This window comes from Rhincodon typus, chromosome 41 (assembly GCF_021869965.1).
Source record: "Rhincodon typus isolate 14 chromosome 41, sRhiTyp1.1, whole genome shotgun sequence".
NCBI lineage: Eukaryota > Metazoa > Chordata > Chondrichthyes > Orectolobiformes > Rhincodontidae > Rhincodon > Rhincodon typus.
Genome location: NC_063372.1, coordinates 8956813 through 8973331, shown reverse-complemented (window position 1 = coordinate 8973331; position 16519 = coordinate 8956813). Strand labels below are relative to the sequence as shown.

Below are 16519 nucleotides of genomic sequence, written 5' to 3'. Positions count from 1 at the left end.
TAAAAAAAACAGCCACTCAAAATTAGTCACACAGGGGAAAGAAAAAAATAATTGCTGGACAATTAAGCCACTGTGCTAGTATAGGCATGTACCCTATCAATCCAATTGTTCGGTCTGCTGCACAGAAGACTGCAACTGATTCTGCAGTCAATGCATCAACATGGGAAACAACACAGCCCTTTCCTCCTTTAGGGCAGGAGTCAGTTGATGGGGTAACCTTCTAGACCCAAAATTCTGCATTACAATTCATAATATAGCTGGCACCGCAGTCGGAAACAAAAAGCCTCGTTAATTTTAAAAAAACACAAACCCTTACCAAACCATGAGCAAGAAATTCAAAGAGTTTACTCCTGGTTGCTGACTGCATGCCACGCGTCCCTTTCAAACACCCTTTGTCCGTGTGCTACGCTCTACTTTACTGCACCCTCGTTTAGCAAGCTGGTGCTGTCGCTCTCGGGCATCCGACATTTTATTGTGGGGAAGATGCAGTCGCCTCAACTTTATAAGAAATTCAGCAAATCAAAAACCAAACTATAGGAGCAAGTGACATTTCAGAAGACGCCGTAATATTGTTCAGTCCAAGGCCCTACAATGTGCATTCTGAACACCACAAAGAAATGAATCAATGAAAGACCTTGTAACAGCAGTTGTCACGTCACTTGTGCATGCCTTTCAGCTCCATACTACTGCTCTTGCAGGTCTCACCTAATTAACATCAAGACTCAAAAGAGAAAAAAAAAAGACCCTGCCTGCACACAGCAAAACAGTTGTCAGCAGCAAAAGGGTGTTCAGGAAAAGCCTTGAACACTGCCACAATAGCTGCTGAGTTGGTGCAATTAAACACCATTTAACTGGAGAGAGAATTTCAAATAAAAAGAGTAATATATGTCAAAACTGTCTCATCAGCAGGCAGATCAGCAAAAAAAAAGTACACGTTCGGGAAATGGCCGATAAACAGCACTCAGAACAGCAGTTTTCATTCATACCAGTGTCTTGAACTAAGAAAAAAAACACAGATGCTTCTCAAACCAACATGCCAAAAGTGTCAGTCTTTGCTCTTTTGGGTCATTTTCATACATAAACAAGTTTGCCTGGTGTCAGCCATGGCTCAGTACTCTCGCCCCTCTGAGGGGGAAGATTGCGGATTCAAGTTCCATCCCAGAGACTTGAGCACAGAATCTAGGCTGACGCTTCAACGCAGTCCCAGGGAGAGACTACTGTCAGAAGTGTCTTCCTTGGGAAGGAGAGTTGAACCAAAGCCCCATCCTCCCTCTTAGGTCAGAAAAATATTCAGAGAGCACAGAAATTCTCCCCCATGTCCTGGCCAACGTTCCCCCCTTGTACATAATCAGTAAACTAGCACTAGATTCATCCTGAGCTCATGAAAGCCGCAGTATCAATGCAAGTTCTTTGTTTCTAAAAGAATGATTAGGTGGGATGGCTAAAAGGCTGCTCAATCGAGGTGTGTTTTATGGAGGGCTAAAAGGAGGCTAAGACATCAACAATCATCCCACAAAGCAGAAAGTGTGCGGCAACACAGGAGTGTCATTGGAAAATAAAGTGTGTCAAATGAGCCCCTTTTGCTCCATTTACATTGGCACCAAGTCAAGCCAGTCACAGCTTAAGGGACATCATTCTCTACTTGACATTATTAAAAGTGTCTGATCCAAGCATACCAAATTAGTTGTTTCATTCAGAATTTAACAGTACAACCTACAGCACATTTACCTCTAATTAACACAGTATGATCCACTGTTACAGCCCAAATGTCAAGAACAAAAACCAATTGTTTCTCAGCATTGCAGAGGTAAGAGCATTCAAGTAGTAGATTGCTTGGATTTAGTCTTGTCAACATAAGCGTTGAACCCAGCAATAGTAAAAGGCCTCAGATTTAAACAAACTGCAACTCGCACTAAAGTAAGGCCAAGAACACAGACTCATTGCATGAGCCTGCTCCACCATTCAGGATGATCCTGGCTAATCTGAATACTCCACATTCCCCCCTAACCAAAAACCTTTCACCCACTTGCTTATCAAGAATCTATCTACCTCTGCCTTACAAAGCATTCAAAGACTCTGCTTCCACCACCTTTTGAGGAAGAGAGTCCTAAAGATTCATGACTCTCAGAGAAAAAAAGATTGTTGTATATCTGTTTTAAATGGGGCACCCCTTATTTTGGAACAGTGTTCCATAAATTCTAAATTCTCTCACTAGAGGAAACATCCTCTCCATTCAGCTCAAACTTTCCATCTCATTCTAAGCTGGAAACTAAAAGTGCATTCAAATGGCACTTCTAGGTCCAAGCCCAGAGTGGCAAATATTTCACTTTACAGTATTGCCTCAAACCATCTGCAATGGTGGCCATCCCTGCTGTTTCTAAAGGCACTGAGATTGTGCCAGTAAACGCTGTCAATGAAAGAATAATTAGCCACTTTTTTCCTAGATGGTAGCAGATAAAGGCCTCCAAAACATGCTTTGGAAATCACAGACTACTCCCAGGCATCAGATATGATCTAATGGCCAGAAACAGTGCCTAGAGCTACTTCAGCATACACATGGTCACTGAGCAAGGGAGTGAAACCAGGAGCCATGGAAGGACTATCTGCAATGCCCTTATATATATATGGAAAATACTGTGCCAATAAATCAGAACTTTTAAGTCACAGAGAAATGAAGTAGACACGACTGATTTTAATGTACAGCAGGTTGAAATCAGAAGCACCAGTCAACTGAAATCGGCTTCTTTCGTCAAAGGTGTGATCAGGATGATAGCTGAAAAATTGGCTCAGGTCACTAATTCTGAATCAAGGCTAAATGAAAAGAACTTGCACCCATACAGCGCCCATCACACTCTTGGGGCAGTCCAAAAGCATTTCAGTTGGTGAAGTGCTTTCACTTTACACGCTGTAGTGTTGTGCCAACCTGAGGAAAGTTTCTAAAATACTCACTGGTTCCTGTCCATCCCCATTTCATGTTGCCTGATCTACTGATTTCAACTTCTCAGCTTGGTTTCAGACTTTCAGTAGCTGCAGTCACCACTTTTCTTTCAGGATCAAGATCTTCTTCGGCATGTAGCATCAGCATCACAAAATGCTCTTCAACACATCAAGTCTATACCAGAGCAATCAACTCAAATCTTATTTACCTACTTTCCACCACACCCCATTCCCCGCCTTTTGTAATGTATAATCACACAATTTTTTAAAATATCATTCTTTCATGGGATGTCTGTATCACTAGCTGGGCCAGCATTCATTGCCCATCCCTAATTGCCACTTGATCTGATTCTCCCCAGACCATTTCAGATGGCAGTTAAGAGTCAACTACATTGTTGTGTATCTGGAGTCACATGTAGACCAGAGTAGACAAGGATGACAAATTTCCTTCTCTGAAGGACATTAGAGAACCAGATGGGGTTTTAAGCAAAATCAACAATGGTTACATGGTCCCCATTAAGCTAGCTTTTAATTATAAAGTTAATTGAGTCACATTTCACCATTTGCTGCAGAGGGAGTCAAACCCCTGTCCCCAGAGCTTGACCAGTGACATCTGGAAGCCTCCTTCTTTGTAGTCACATCCCTTGACTTCTTCAATCCTTCAATGCCCTGAGAATTTCACCAGCTCAGGCATATTTTTGCTCTGAATTTTCCCTCAACATTGTACAATGACAATTGTTAACAGTCAACTGCACTTGCCATTTCTCTGCCCACTCCATTTATCTCAGTCCTCCAGCATTCTTCCTCATATAATGAGGCAACAGAGATTCCTGGGGCACATGATTAACACAGGTTGGCAATCTGAGAAACATTTATATACTTGTCCTGCCTACCCATTAGCTATTCAGCCATCCATTTTGGCAACCTTGCCTTTAACTTCAGGTCTTAAGCATGTAGCCAAACACACCTTACATGACCAAAGATACCGTAATCTACATTTCTTAGTCTTTATTTCAAAGGGAACAGAGTATAAAAATAGGGAAGTCATGTTAAAACTATACTAGACACTAGTTAGACCACATTTAAGAGTATTGTGAACAGTTTGGGTTCTTTATTGAAGGGAAGATATACAGCATTGGAGGCTGTCCAGAGAAGGTTCACTCAACTGATACCAGGCATGGAGGAACTGTCTCATGAGGAGAGGTTTAGTCAGTTGGGCCCGTACTCACTGGAATATAGTGAGTGAGAGGCAACTTTAGTGAAACATACAAGATTCTTAAAGGGGGTTGAAGAAGGGTCTAGGCCCGAAACATCAGCCTTCCTGCTGCTCTGATGCTGCTTGGCCTGCTGTGTTCATCCAGCTCTACACCTTGGTATCTAAGATTCTTAAAAGACTTGACAATGTAGATGTGAAAAGGTTGCTTCCCCTTGTGGGAGAGTTGAGGACTACAGGGCATAGTCTCAGCATATGGTGCCGCACAATTAAGACAGATGAAAGGGAATTTCTTCTCTCAGAGCGTTGTGAATTAGTGAATTCTTTACTGCAGAGTTGCAGAGGCTGGGTCATTAAGTGTATTCAACACTGAGACAGAGAGATTTTTAATCAGTAAGGGAATCAAGGATTATGGGAAAAAGGCATGAAAGTGGAGTGGAGGACGTTAGATTGGCTATGATCTCATTGAAGGGTGGAGCAGACTCAATGGGCCAAATGGTCTACTTGGAGTCACAGAGTTATACAGCATGGAAACAGACCCTTCAGTCCAACTCATCTGTGCCAACCAAAGAACCTAAACTGATCTAGTCCCATTTGCCAGCATTTGGCCCATATGCCTCTAAACCCTTCCTATTCATATACCCAGATGCCTTTTAAATATTGTAATTGTACCCTCCTCGAGCAATTCCTCTGGCAGCTCATTCCATACTTGCACTGCCCTCCGCTTGAGCACGTTGCTCCTCAGATCCCTTTTAAATCTTTCTCCTCTCACCTTAAACCTATGCCCTCTAGTTTTGGACTCCTTTACCCTGGAGGAAAGACCTTGGTTATTCACCCTATCCACACACCTCATGATTTTATAAACCTCGAGAAGGTCACCCCTCAGACTCCAACAATCCAGGGAAAATAGCCCCAGCCTATTCAGCCTCTCCCAATAGCTCAAATCCTCCAATCCCAGCAACAACCTCGTGAATCATTTCTGAGCCCTTTCAAATTTAACAACTTCTTCCCTATAGCAGGGAAACCAGAATTGAACACAGTATTCCAGAAGTGGCCTAACCAATATCCTGTACAGCTGCAACATGACCTCCCAACTCCTATACTCAATGCACTGACCAGTGAAGGCAAGCGTGCCAAATGCCTTCTTCACCACTTTGTCTATCTGCAACTCCACTTTCAACAAATAATGCAACTGCAGCCCTAGGTCTCTTTGATCAACAACGCTCCCTAGGGACCTAACATTAACTATACAAGTCCTGCCCTGGTTAGTCTTACCAAAATGCAACACCTCACGTTTATCTAAATTAAACTGCATTTGCCACTCTTCGGCCCATCTGATCAAGACCCGTTGTTCTGAGATAATCATCTTCGCTCTCCACTACACCACCAATTTTGGTGTCACCTGCAAACTTACTAACTATACCTGCTGTATTCACACCCAAATCATTCGTATAAATGACAAAAAGCAGTGGACCCAGCACCATTCCCTGTGGCACACCACTGGTCATAGGCCTCTAGTCTGAAAAGCCAGCCTCTACCACCACCCTCTGTGTCCTACCTTCAAGCCAATATTGTATCCATTTGGCTAGCTCGCCCTAAATTCCATGTGATCTAACCTTGCTAACCACTCTACCATGTGGAACCCTGTTGGACACTTTGCTGAAGTCCACTTAGAGATCTACCGCTCTGTTTTTATCAATCTTCTTGGTCACCTCTTCAAAAAAACTCAATCAAGTTAGTGAGACATGATTTCCCACACACAAAGCCATGTTGACTATCCCTGATCAGTCCTTGCCTTTTCAAATGCACGTAAATCATGTCCCTCAGAATCTCCTCCAATAACCTAACAGTGACAGCAGGCTTACTGGTCTGTAATTCCTTACCACCTTTCTTAAATAATGGCACCACATTAGCCACCCTCTAGTCTTCCACTTCTGCACCTATATCTTATGATTCACCTCCTTGCAGCGTTCAACTAGAAATCAAAATCAATGTTTTACAGATTAATTTTGACTGTCTCAGGTTAGCCTACACTTCTCCAAAATTGCCACTAATGTTATCCCTTACAACGATTTCTAGAAGCTTTTCTTCCACTAACATGAAACCATAACATTTACCATTCAGTCCTTGGATTGAGTTCAAACAGTTTTGGAATTTTATGCTTAACATCCTGATGTTAGTGACGTTAAGTCTCCTGAAGCAACTGTCCTGAATTCTGAAGAGCTTTCTGCAAGTATATGGCTCATATAAGCCAAGCAGGCTTATGAATGATATGGCTCAAGCCAACATTGTTACTAACTGGCACAAGAAGGCTGGTTTGCTAACATTCACAGTGTTTCTTCTCGTCACTTTATTCTTTTCCAAAGGCTTGTTTCCGAATGCAATAACCTTTCAAACTGATGGGCCAGGCCTTTGCAACTTCGGTGTCTGCGTATTCTTTATCTCAACAACTTTATTACTTTTATGTTGTTTCTTTTCTAACTGGGCTTGACTTGTCTGCAATTGATTAGTGTTAGCACATTGAACCCCTGGCCTGAGATTACTATTTCTTTTTAATTGAATTGATGAATGGTATGCTGAGAGGTCTGTGTCATTCTGAGTACACCAATGACCACAATTGAGGTAACTGTTGATCCAGATGCTCACCCACACTCTAGGGCCAGGCGGCCAAAAAAGGTAGCGATTTCAGCTTCCAACGGATCTGGAAATCATCAGTTTACCAAATGTGAAAATGGTGAAGAAGCTGACATCCTAACATTTGAAAATGCAATCAATCAACAGGGATTATTAGCAGGACCCTGTATCCTTGGTAAAACTATCGTTAGGCAGAGATTTCAGAGACACAAGAGGCTACACTGCAGCAGAGAAGGCCATGACAAAGTTTTGAGGTTTTGAAATCACAAAGGGCCTGACTGGGTAACAGAAAGGTCATTTCCTCTGGTTGAGGGGTCAGCAACAAGGAGCCATCAATTTAAAACTGTCACTGCAGTGCATTGCTGAGGTAGAGACAACAGCACCTTTTGTAGTGGGGATAAAGGGCTAGTGGGGATAAAGGGCTAGGGGAAGGAAAGCAAAACAGTGGGAACAGATTTAGTTTGGTCCAGTACAGCACTGTTTGCAAAGGTACAATTAGCCAAACAGTCTTGTTCCCTACAGCATGCTCCAGACAACGCCTTACTGTGCAAGGTAATCTGGACTTCTCCAAAGGTCTCAGATCCAAGCCATATCATTCAGGTGGTGACGCCTGCTTGGCTTATATGATCCATATACTTGCAAAAAGCTCTTCAGAATTCAGGACAGTCGCTTCAGGAGACTTAACGTCGCTAACATCAGGAGTGTTAAGCATAAAATTCCAAAATTGTTTGAATTCAATCCAAGGACTGAATGGTAAATGTTATGGTTTCATGTCAGTGGAAGAAAAGCTTCTAGAAATCAGTGTAAGGGATAACGTTAGTGCAGGCACTATTATACGATCACACAACCAGTATGACAGAAAAGGGGTTAAAACTTTCCTTGGTGGCATTAGTGTAGTGAGGAACTTTGGTCAGAGCTCAGATACAAGATGGAATTGCAATGCAATAGCAACCTCCATGATCAATAGACATTTCAAATAGTATAGTTTTAAGGCCTAGTCACTATTGTACTGAAATGCAACAGCCAAATTGTGCACCGACAAACAATAAGCTCCGACAAACACAAGTGTGACAACAACCGGATAATCTGTTTTTGTGATGATAAGTGAGGCATAAATATTGGCCAAGGCATTGGGGAGAACGTAACTGTTCTTCAAAATAATGCAGGAAATCTTTTATATCCACCTGAAGGGGAAGATAGGAGTGTCAAGTTAACATCTTGACCTGCAGCACCCATTCAGTACTGCACTGAAGCATCAACCTTAACTTTTGTGCAAGTCCCAGAGTGGTTCTTGAACCCAGAACGTTCTAACTCAGTGAACTAACTTGAATTGTGCCACAGAACTGTTACAAGCCCACTTGATCAAAAATACAGGGGTTTTGGCTTGAAATCTCTTTCAAGAGACAAGAGTAATTGATGATGCAACACTCTCTCAGGTCTGCACTGAAGCCATCATCTGTATACAGATGGCTAAAATTCAATACTGTCTCAAAGAAACACGTTTGGCCACTGAAGAAGGAAATGAAGACTTGAAAATGATGCATAAATATGTTGGTGGGAGTAGACTTCTGTTGCTAGAAATCATCAGATGTTGTCAGGCGGCAAAATCCCAGCGTAACCTTTATCAAGGGAGAAGAATATATTTGAGATGAACCTGGCTCTGCCAGCATCACAAGTGATTTACAGAACTGCTATTTCAGCAAACTATAATCAAGCACATGAGCAAATGCATTTTTTTAAAAAAATCAATATGAACGAATGTTTTCCTGTCTGCAGTGTCACTTTCATGTCAGTGGTATGAACGACCAAGCTTCACAATTTTTAAATGAATCCCAGATAAATGATAAGGGCTGATTGATTGCGCACTCACAGACAGCAATATATTTTGGAATGACGGAAATATCAATCACAAACCAAGTACAATCCAGTGGAAAAACTCTACTTTCATGATTTTGATATCATGCTTCTGACATGAGCAGACCAGCGCAGGCATGAAGTTAAAATCCGCACAGTTGACGGGATAACACAAATAAAACTTCACCATCAAACAGAATTCAACATGGTGTTAACCACAGTGGAAAAGCTGACAAAGGAATGAAAAGCTGCTCTCGAGAAGGGCTGCATAACTGAAGGCAATGTAATCATACATTCCACAATCTCAGTGCTCCATTTTGTGTTGTCCTATCAGAATTGCCCATTTAACAAAACAATGAAAGACTAATTGGTTTTGGGCACCAACAAATACACTCTCTGCTTCCTGGTTCTAGTCTTCTGGAAGGCACTATTCTTCCCAACGTGCACCAGACATCTGCTATTGTCTGCCTCTGAGCCCAGTAATTGCCAGCAGGCAATACCTCCAAGGCAGAATCACAACCACAGACAATCTGCTTTCGGTAGGTGTTACTCCACACCAGCGTTCCAGAAGGGCTCACTGGACAACAGTTAGGCCCCATTTTCACCTCACCTAGGTCAGTGGACCTGCCATTCACAGCCATTCAAATCTCACTCCAGGACTCCCAGCCAGAAATCCAGGTTGACGCTCCACGCAGTACCGAGGCAGTGTTGGATCTGCTGCCTTTCAGATGAGGTGTTAAACCAATGTTTGGTCTACTCTTGGACAAAGAAGATCCCACAATACTATTTTGGATGTGGAGGGGCATCTCCTCAATGCACTGGGCAATATGGATTTCTCATACATCAACAAAAAAATCATACAAAATATGAGTAGCAGGCTACTCGGCCCCTCAAGTGCTCTGGTCGATGAAGCAACCCAGGCTAATGTCAATCAACGCCATTAAAACAGATGATCTGCTTAGTAGCACATGGCTGCCCATGAGATCTCTCTGCGTGCAAGGTGACTGCCAAGTTTCCTACATTACAGCAGTGATCAGACTTCAAAGAGTACTTCACTGGCTGTCAAGCACTTTTAGGATGTTGCGAAGGGCACTACAGTAATTCTTCTTTGATTCCGTAAATAGTCAATTTTTGCAACCACTCAACCCAGTTAGCAAGGATGACAGATGGAAAGTGAGAAACACTTCATAGAAAGGCAGTTCTTTGAAAAAATGAAACAGATAATATGTACAAAAGTCATCAGTAACTCATGAAAAGAGGCCAGATGAGGGATAAATTTCATACTTTTGCCTTTTGCAAAGAATGGGTGAACTCATTTCAATTCCTCTACTCTCCTGAAGAAAGAAACGTGGAGATAATACTTACAAAACTCTTTGATGCCCAAACTTTGACCGAAGTTTCAGGAAATCACTGGGACATCGTTCAACCTTGATCATTGCCTTCCATTGACCTCAGACAGACCGGAACTTTTGAATTCCTCGGTGGAGTCAATCATTCAATTAAACACATTTCCCACAGAACTCAATCCAGTTGCTGCCCAAATACTCATCCAGCTAAAACAATGGAGTCCAGTGCACATACACATAAAAGAACATCAACTGATCTGGGACAACAAGGTGCAGGGCTGGATGAACACAGCAGGCCAAGCAGCATCATAGGAGCAGAGAGGCTGACGTTTCGGGCCTAGACCCCTGGTTTTGATCCTACACTGCACACTGCCCACAGAGGAACACACCAGAGTTTCCCACAAAGCTGACAAATGTACGGTCAATAACCATGCTTTATTCCAACATTGGGATATTTTAACTCATCACTGACCAAGGCTGAAGCAAATCGATTCACAACCTTGCCTACTTCAATCTCAGTACATCACCCAGACAAGCACCTGTCCTTGCCTGCCTGATACTGCACCCCTCAGTCGTGCCTTTGTTATCTCTAGACCCTCGACACCCTTCAGCAGCCACCCATTTCCCAATCCCTATGACGCTGAGCTCATCCAAAGCTTGTGCAAAGCTCCATTCACCCAGTACCCCTCTGCTCACTGTCCTACACTAACCGCCCATTTCAGCAACGCCGCCATTTTAAAATGCCCACCATTGTTTGCAAACCCCTCTGTGGCCTTTCTCTTCCCCAGCTCAGATCCCCCACTTCCCCAATTCTGTCCTTTTGGACATCCTTGATTATTGGCCATGCCTTTCTGGTATCTAGGCCCTAAACTCTGGGTTTTGTAATCCAAACGCATAAATGGTAATCTAAATTGGAAAATAATGGCAACCGGGCATAGTCAGCACCGGATTTGCAAATGGAAAATTGCGATTGACAAACCTGGGTTTTTTTTGACAATGTTAAGAACATAACTGATAAAGGGGAAATCAACTGATGTAGTATATTTGGATTTTCTGAAGCTTTTTGATAACTAACTTCCTGTGGGGGGTTTTATCAAAATTAGAGCATATGATAAGGAGGTAATGAACTAGCATGGATTAATGATTAGCTAACAGACAGTAAACACACAGTCGGAATAAATGGGTCATTCTCCCACTGGCAGACTATGACTAGTGGATTACTGGAAGGATTTGTACTTAAAGTCCCAGTCGTTCACAACAAACATCAATGATTTGGACTAGGGACCAAAGGGCTCTCTTGTGGGGCAGTGGTAGCATCCCTACCCTTGGGCTGGAAGGCCCAGTTTCAAGTCCCACCTGCTCCAGAGGTGCGTAATAACATCACTGAACAGGGTGATTAGAAAAATAAGAGTAGTGAAGTCTTGTTTCAATTATATAGCTGCTTGGTTAGACCTTGCCTGGAGAACTGTGCGCAGTTTTGATCTCCCTTATCCCAGGAAGTGTATTATTATCACAGAGAGAGTGCAACAAAGGTTCACCAGACTGTCCGAGTGAAGAGAGATTGAAGATAGAATTTCAAAGAATGAGAAACCCACAAAATATTTCAGGGATAAAGAGGAGATGCAAGCAAAGTGCATCCCTTTGCTGGGGAGTCTAGAAGTGGGGGGGAGGGGCACCATTTAAAAATAAGGGGAATACCATTTAGGACCAAGATGAGAATTTCTTTTACTCAGAGGGCTGTGAACCTTTAGAAGTCTCTCCCCCACCCCCAGAGGGCTGTGGACGCTCAGGCTTTCAGTGTGTTTAAGGCAGAAATTGATAGATATCTCATTATCAATTGCGTAAAGGGTTACAGGTATAGCTAACATGAAGCTCAGTAGTAGCAGTGCATACCATCTACAAGAAATTCACCAAGGCTGCTTAAACAGCACCTTCCAAATGCACAACCAGTACCATCTAGAAGGACAAGGGTAGCAGATACATGAGAACACCAACTCATGCAAGTTCCCTCCAAGCCACTCACCCTCCTGACTGGGAAATATATTGTCGTTCCTTCAGTATCACTGGGTTAAATCCTGGAACTCCCTCCCTAACAGCATTGCAGGTGTCCCTATCCACATGGATTGCAGTGGTTCAAGAAAGCAGCTCACCACCACGGTGTCAAGGGCACCAGGAACAGGCAATGACTGCCAGCCTAGCCAGCGAATCCCCAAAGCGAATAAAATAGATCGAGTCTGGACAGTCCAGACAGGTTGCCCCTAAACAGAGCTAGGAACAACTTTCTTGCAAGATGAGCTGCTCATGTTGTTATTAGAGAAAATTTAAACTAATCTGGCAGGGGTGTAGAAAGCACAGGTAGAAACAGACAACAATCGAATAGCAAATAGTAACACACTAGGCAGGGTCAGAATAGGAGTAAGAGGGAAGGAATAAAGTCTAAATTAGGACTATTGTGGACATTTGGGAATGTGCAGGCTGGTGAGCATCAAGTACAAACTGACATATGGGAAAACTAAACTTACAGAAGGACTTGATACTCAGAGTGCTTGAATAAAAGGTGTTCAGGAAAGATGTGAAAAGGAAAACAGGAGGGGTAGCAATACTGATTGAGGAGGATATTGCAGTGCTGGAGAGAGTGTGCCCCCCAGAGGTGTCAAGTACAGAGTCCGTTTTAGAACTAGGGAACAAGCTCTAATTATATTGCTCGGTGTAGTCTATAGGCCACAAACTAATGGGAAAAATGTAGAGGAACAAATTTGCAAGGAAATAACAGAGCATAAGAATTACAGAGGAGTTATAATGGGGGGGAACTTTAATAATCCAAATAAAAACTAAGATAACAGTAGCGTAAAGGACAGAGACAAACAAGAGTACAAAGAGTGTGCTCTGGAGAATTTTTCTACAATAGTATGTTGAGTCCAATGAGAAAGATTTAGCTGTGCCTAGATTTTGGGAAGGAGGTGTGTCAAGTGGATCTAGTGCCAGATTAGAGAAATTGGGACTATTCGCCTTGGGAACGGTTGAGAGAAGACTTGATTAAAGTGTTCAAAGCCATGAAGGGTCTGAACAAAGTACAGAGAAAGAAACTGTTCCCATTAGTTGAAGGATCAAGAACCCGAGGACACCAATTTAAGACATGAGGTGGTTAGAATCTGGAATGCACTGCCTGTAAGTGTGGTGAAGGCAGGATCAAATGAGACTTTCAAAAAGGTCTTGGATTATTGTCTGAAACAGAAGCATTTGCAGGATAAGCAGAGTGGCAAGAAGCAAACTACTCCTTCAACAGGCCAGCACAGTTGAACGACCCCTCCATGCTGTAATCATTCTGTGATTACAAGTACAGTAGCAATCTCCCTGGAGTCTTGAACAATATTTATTCCTCAATCAACATCATTGAAACAAATTGTTCATCATAATGTTGTTTGTGGGAGATGGCCGTACACAAATTGATTGCCACATTTCCTGTGTTATTATTGAGAGTACTCATCAAAAGCACTTTCAGATATTTGGCGGTTGTGAAAGGCATTATATAAATACAAGTTTTGCTTTTCTATTAACATTTGCTGGCCAATTTGTGGTGAATTAGGGTTCTCAGTCTCTGCCTGAGAGAAACACTATCTACTATGCCCAATTTACACCTGATTCTCACAGCCAACAGCTTTCATCACCATCTGCCTGTATTTCAACACAGGACAGAAAATGTTTTAAACTGCTCAGCAAGCCAGGTGCATCAGCCACCTTTGAACAAAACCCCTGAGTCTGTCAAAGCCATGGGCATCCTGAGAATATCAAGCATTTTTCTCTTTTTAAATTCAAGCTTCCTACATCAGCAGCATCCTGTTCAGATTTAACCACAACTGGCTTCCAAATTCAAGACTAAAAGTCAAATCTGAACATGACTCAACAATAAAATCTTTTCAACTTACATAACTGTAGGAAAATAATCATAAGACATTACAAACCAGTCTGTTCTGGCCTAAAGAGCAAGGCAAGAATGTGAAGCAGCCTTAGGGAATGCAGTCAATTATCCAACTGAAGGAAACAAAGGAAGCCAGGGTCAGGTCAGATGTAGAAAGACCAACCTGGTCGTTCAGGAGGCAAGAAAGGAAGCTTGCTGGCTGTGGCCGGTTCGATTTAAGGAATGGGACCTACCTTGGTCAGGACAAGGGGCCTCGCCTTTACCCCTCCCCTTACCCCCTTCATCACACATAGTTCCATATCCCGGCCCCTCACTTACCGGGTATCCCTGGCCTGGCATGGCTGAACGGAACATGTTTTGTTGCTGAGCTCCTGCTATCCTGCCCGGGGCCTGCCCCGTCCCTTGTGCTTGGCCAGGCCCCGGACCCGCTGCCATAGCAGCCGCCGCGCCCGGGCTCATTGTCTGGAAGCCTCGCGCCGCCATCTTCGAGAAGGAACTCTTTCGCACCGGAAAGCGATAACACTGCTTCCGGTACGCGGCCCAGCCCGCATGCGCTAATTGATCGCCCGAAACAGTGCCGCCCTCTGGGCGGATGCTGAACTCCAGAAACGGCGCCACTCTCAGGGCGGAGACTAAACTCCACAAACAGGGCCATCCTCAGGACAGAGTCGAAACTCCAGAAACGGCGTCACACATAGGGCGAATGCTGAACTCCAGAAGCAGCGCCACCGTCAGGGCGGAGACTGCAAGATAACGGAGAAGGCCCCAAGAACAGCGTGAGCTGGTGAGAGAATCAAATCCACATGGTTTTATTCGGTGTCACGTTTGTACCATGTAGACATTGGGCTAACCAAGGCTTTTCCAGTGAGTTACATATTATTACAATGTTGCCTGATCATTGAGAAATTTTGTTTATTGTTATAAAGAAAGTTCAAAGGGTAAGTGAGGAAGGGAGACAAATAGAAAATAAGTGGAGACTGACAGTCAACTCAAAAGGGAATGCAAAAGCTTTTTTGGGATATATTAGTAACAAAATTGCATGAAGAGAAGGGATAGATCAATTAGGGACCAAATGCACGACCAAGGTATCAAATGAGTACACTGCATCTACTTTTAACAATCTTAGTATCCTTACATTTGGCCCACCAAGTCCATACCAACCCACCAAAGAGCATCCCACTGAGATCCACCCTATCCCTGTAACCTGGCATCCCCCATGGCTAACCCACCTACCCTGCACACTATGGGCAATTTAGCATGGCCAATCCACCTAAACCTGTATATTTTTGGTCTGTGGGAGGAAACCCATGCAGACATGGGGAGAATGTACAAACTCCACACAGTTGCCCAAGGGTGGAATCAAACCCGGATCCCTGGCACCGTGAGGCAATGGTGCTACCACTGAGCCACTGTGCCACAAATGAGGAAGCCACTGTCATACTTAAGATACTGGATGAGCTCAAGGTTGACGAAGAGGAGAAGTCAGTTTAACTTACATGGCTAAAAAGCTTTTAGAAGTGATAATTGGGATTAACATTAATAGTCACCTGACTCATTTACGAAGGAACGCTTGCAGGGATTTGTTAAAGACAAGTCCTGTTCCACTAACCTGATAGAGTTTTTTTTAATGAAGTAACACAAATGGTTAATGGGGGTAATACGGCTGATTTGATTTAAATGGGCTTCTGAAAAGCATTTGATAAAGTGCTACATAATGGACTTGCTGGCAAAGGTGAGGCATGAAAGGGACAGTGGCAACAGGGGATATGCAGTTAACTGAGTGACAGAGAACAGTTGGGGTAAAAGGCTTTTTTTTGTAAAGGAGGAGTAGAGTTTGCCAGGAGTTGAAATGAGGGCCATTACTTTCCTTGATCTATATTAATGACCTAAACTTACTTGTCTAGGGCATTATTTCAACAGTTCCAGATGACACAACTATTGTGAACCGTGAGGAGGATGATGATAGACTTAAAGAGGACATTGTGATGTAAGCTGTGTGATTTATATAGATTTTATTATAATTTAATTTAGAACTTGGATTTTGAACTAGTGGCATGTGGGTTTTGATCTGTGTGTGAGAGACAGCTGAATGATTAACTTGCCACTATATCCAGAGCTGTCACTTTTCTTTTAAAAAAAAAACAATATGAGAGAGGGGTTTTCTGGAGAAGCAGTGGGAATGTATTTGTATTGGGAAAGCTTACTGTGTAAACAGGCTAAACATTGAAAAGTGCTAGGCTTTCAGTTAAACAAATCAGCTTTTTTTTTGCATGAGGAAACACCTATAGCTTTGAAAGCTTTTGGTTTCAGTTTGCACATGTCTTGGTGAACCTTAGATGTGTAAAATAGTCTCTCCTAAAGAAGGGCGATAGTTAGGAGTTTAGTTTGAAAACCCTAGACCAGAAGTGCTTGGTTAGAACCTTGAAGGAGTTATTTGAAGCTGAGAAAGACTAAGGTCAGTTGTATGGATACTTAAGGAAGAGGCTATCAAAACTTCTGTTTTATTGTTCAAGCCAAATCTATAGCATTATGTGGAGATAGTAAGAACTGCACATGCTTGAGTCAGAGATAATACAGTGTGGAGCTGGAGGAGCACAGCAGGCCAGGCAGCATCAG

The 16519-nt window shown here is 42.9% G+C and overlaps 1 protein-coding gene across 1 annotated transcript in view; it reads right to left on the bottom strand.

The window, feature by feature from the left end:
• Positions 1-14436, bottom strand: part of smarcd1 (SWI/SNF related, matrix associated, actin dependent regulator of chromatin, subfamily d, member 1) — a 44682-nt gene extending 30246 nt beyond the window's left edge. The window contains exon 1 of the mRNA XM_048618864.1: positions 14222-14436. Coding sequence (XP_048474821.1) covers positions 14222-14386 — 165 coding nt within the window. The 5' untranslated portion in view covers positions 14387-14436. The remainder of the gene's footprint in view (positions 1-14221) is intronic.
• Positions 14437-16519: the final 2083 nt, after the last annotated feature.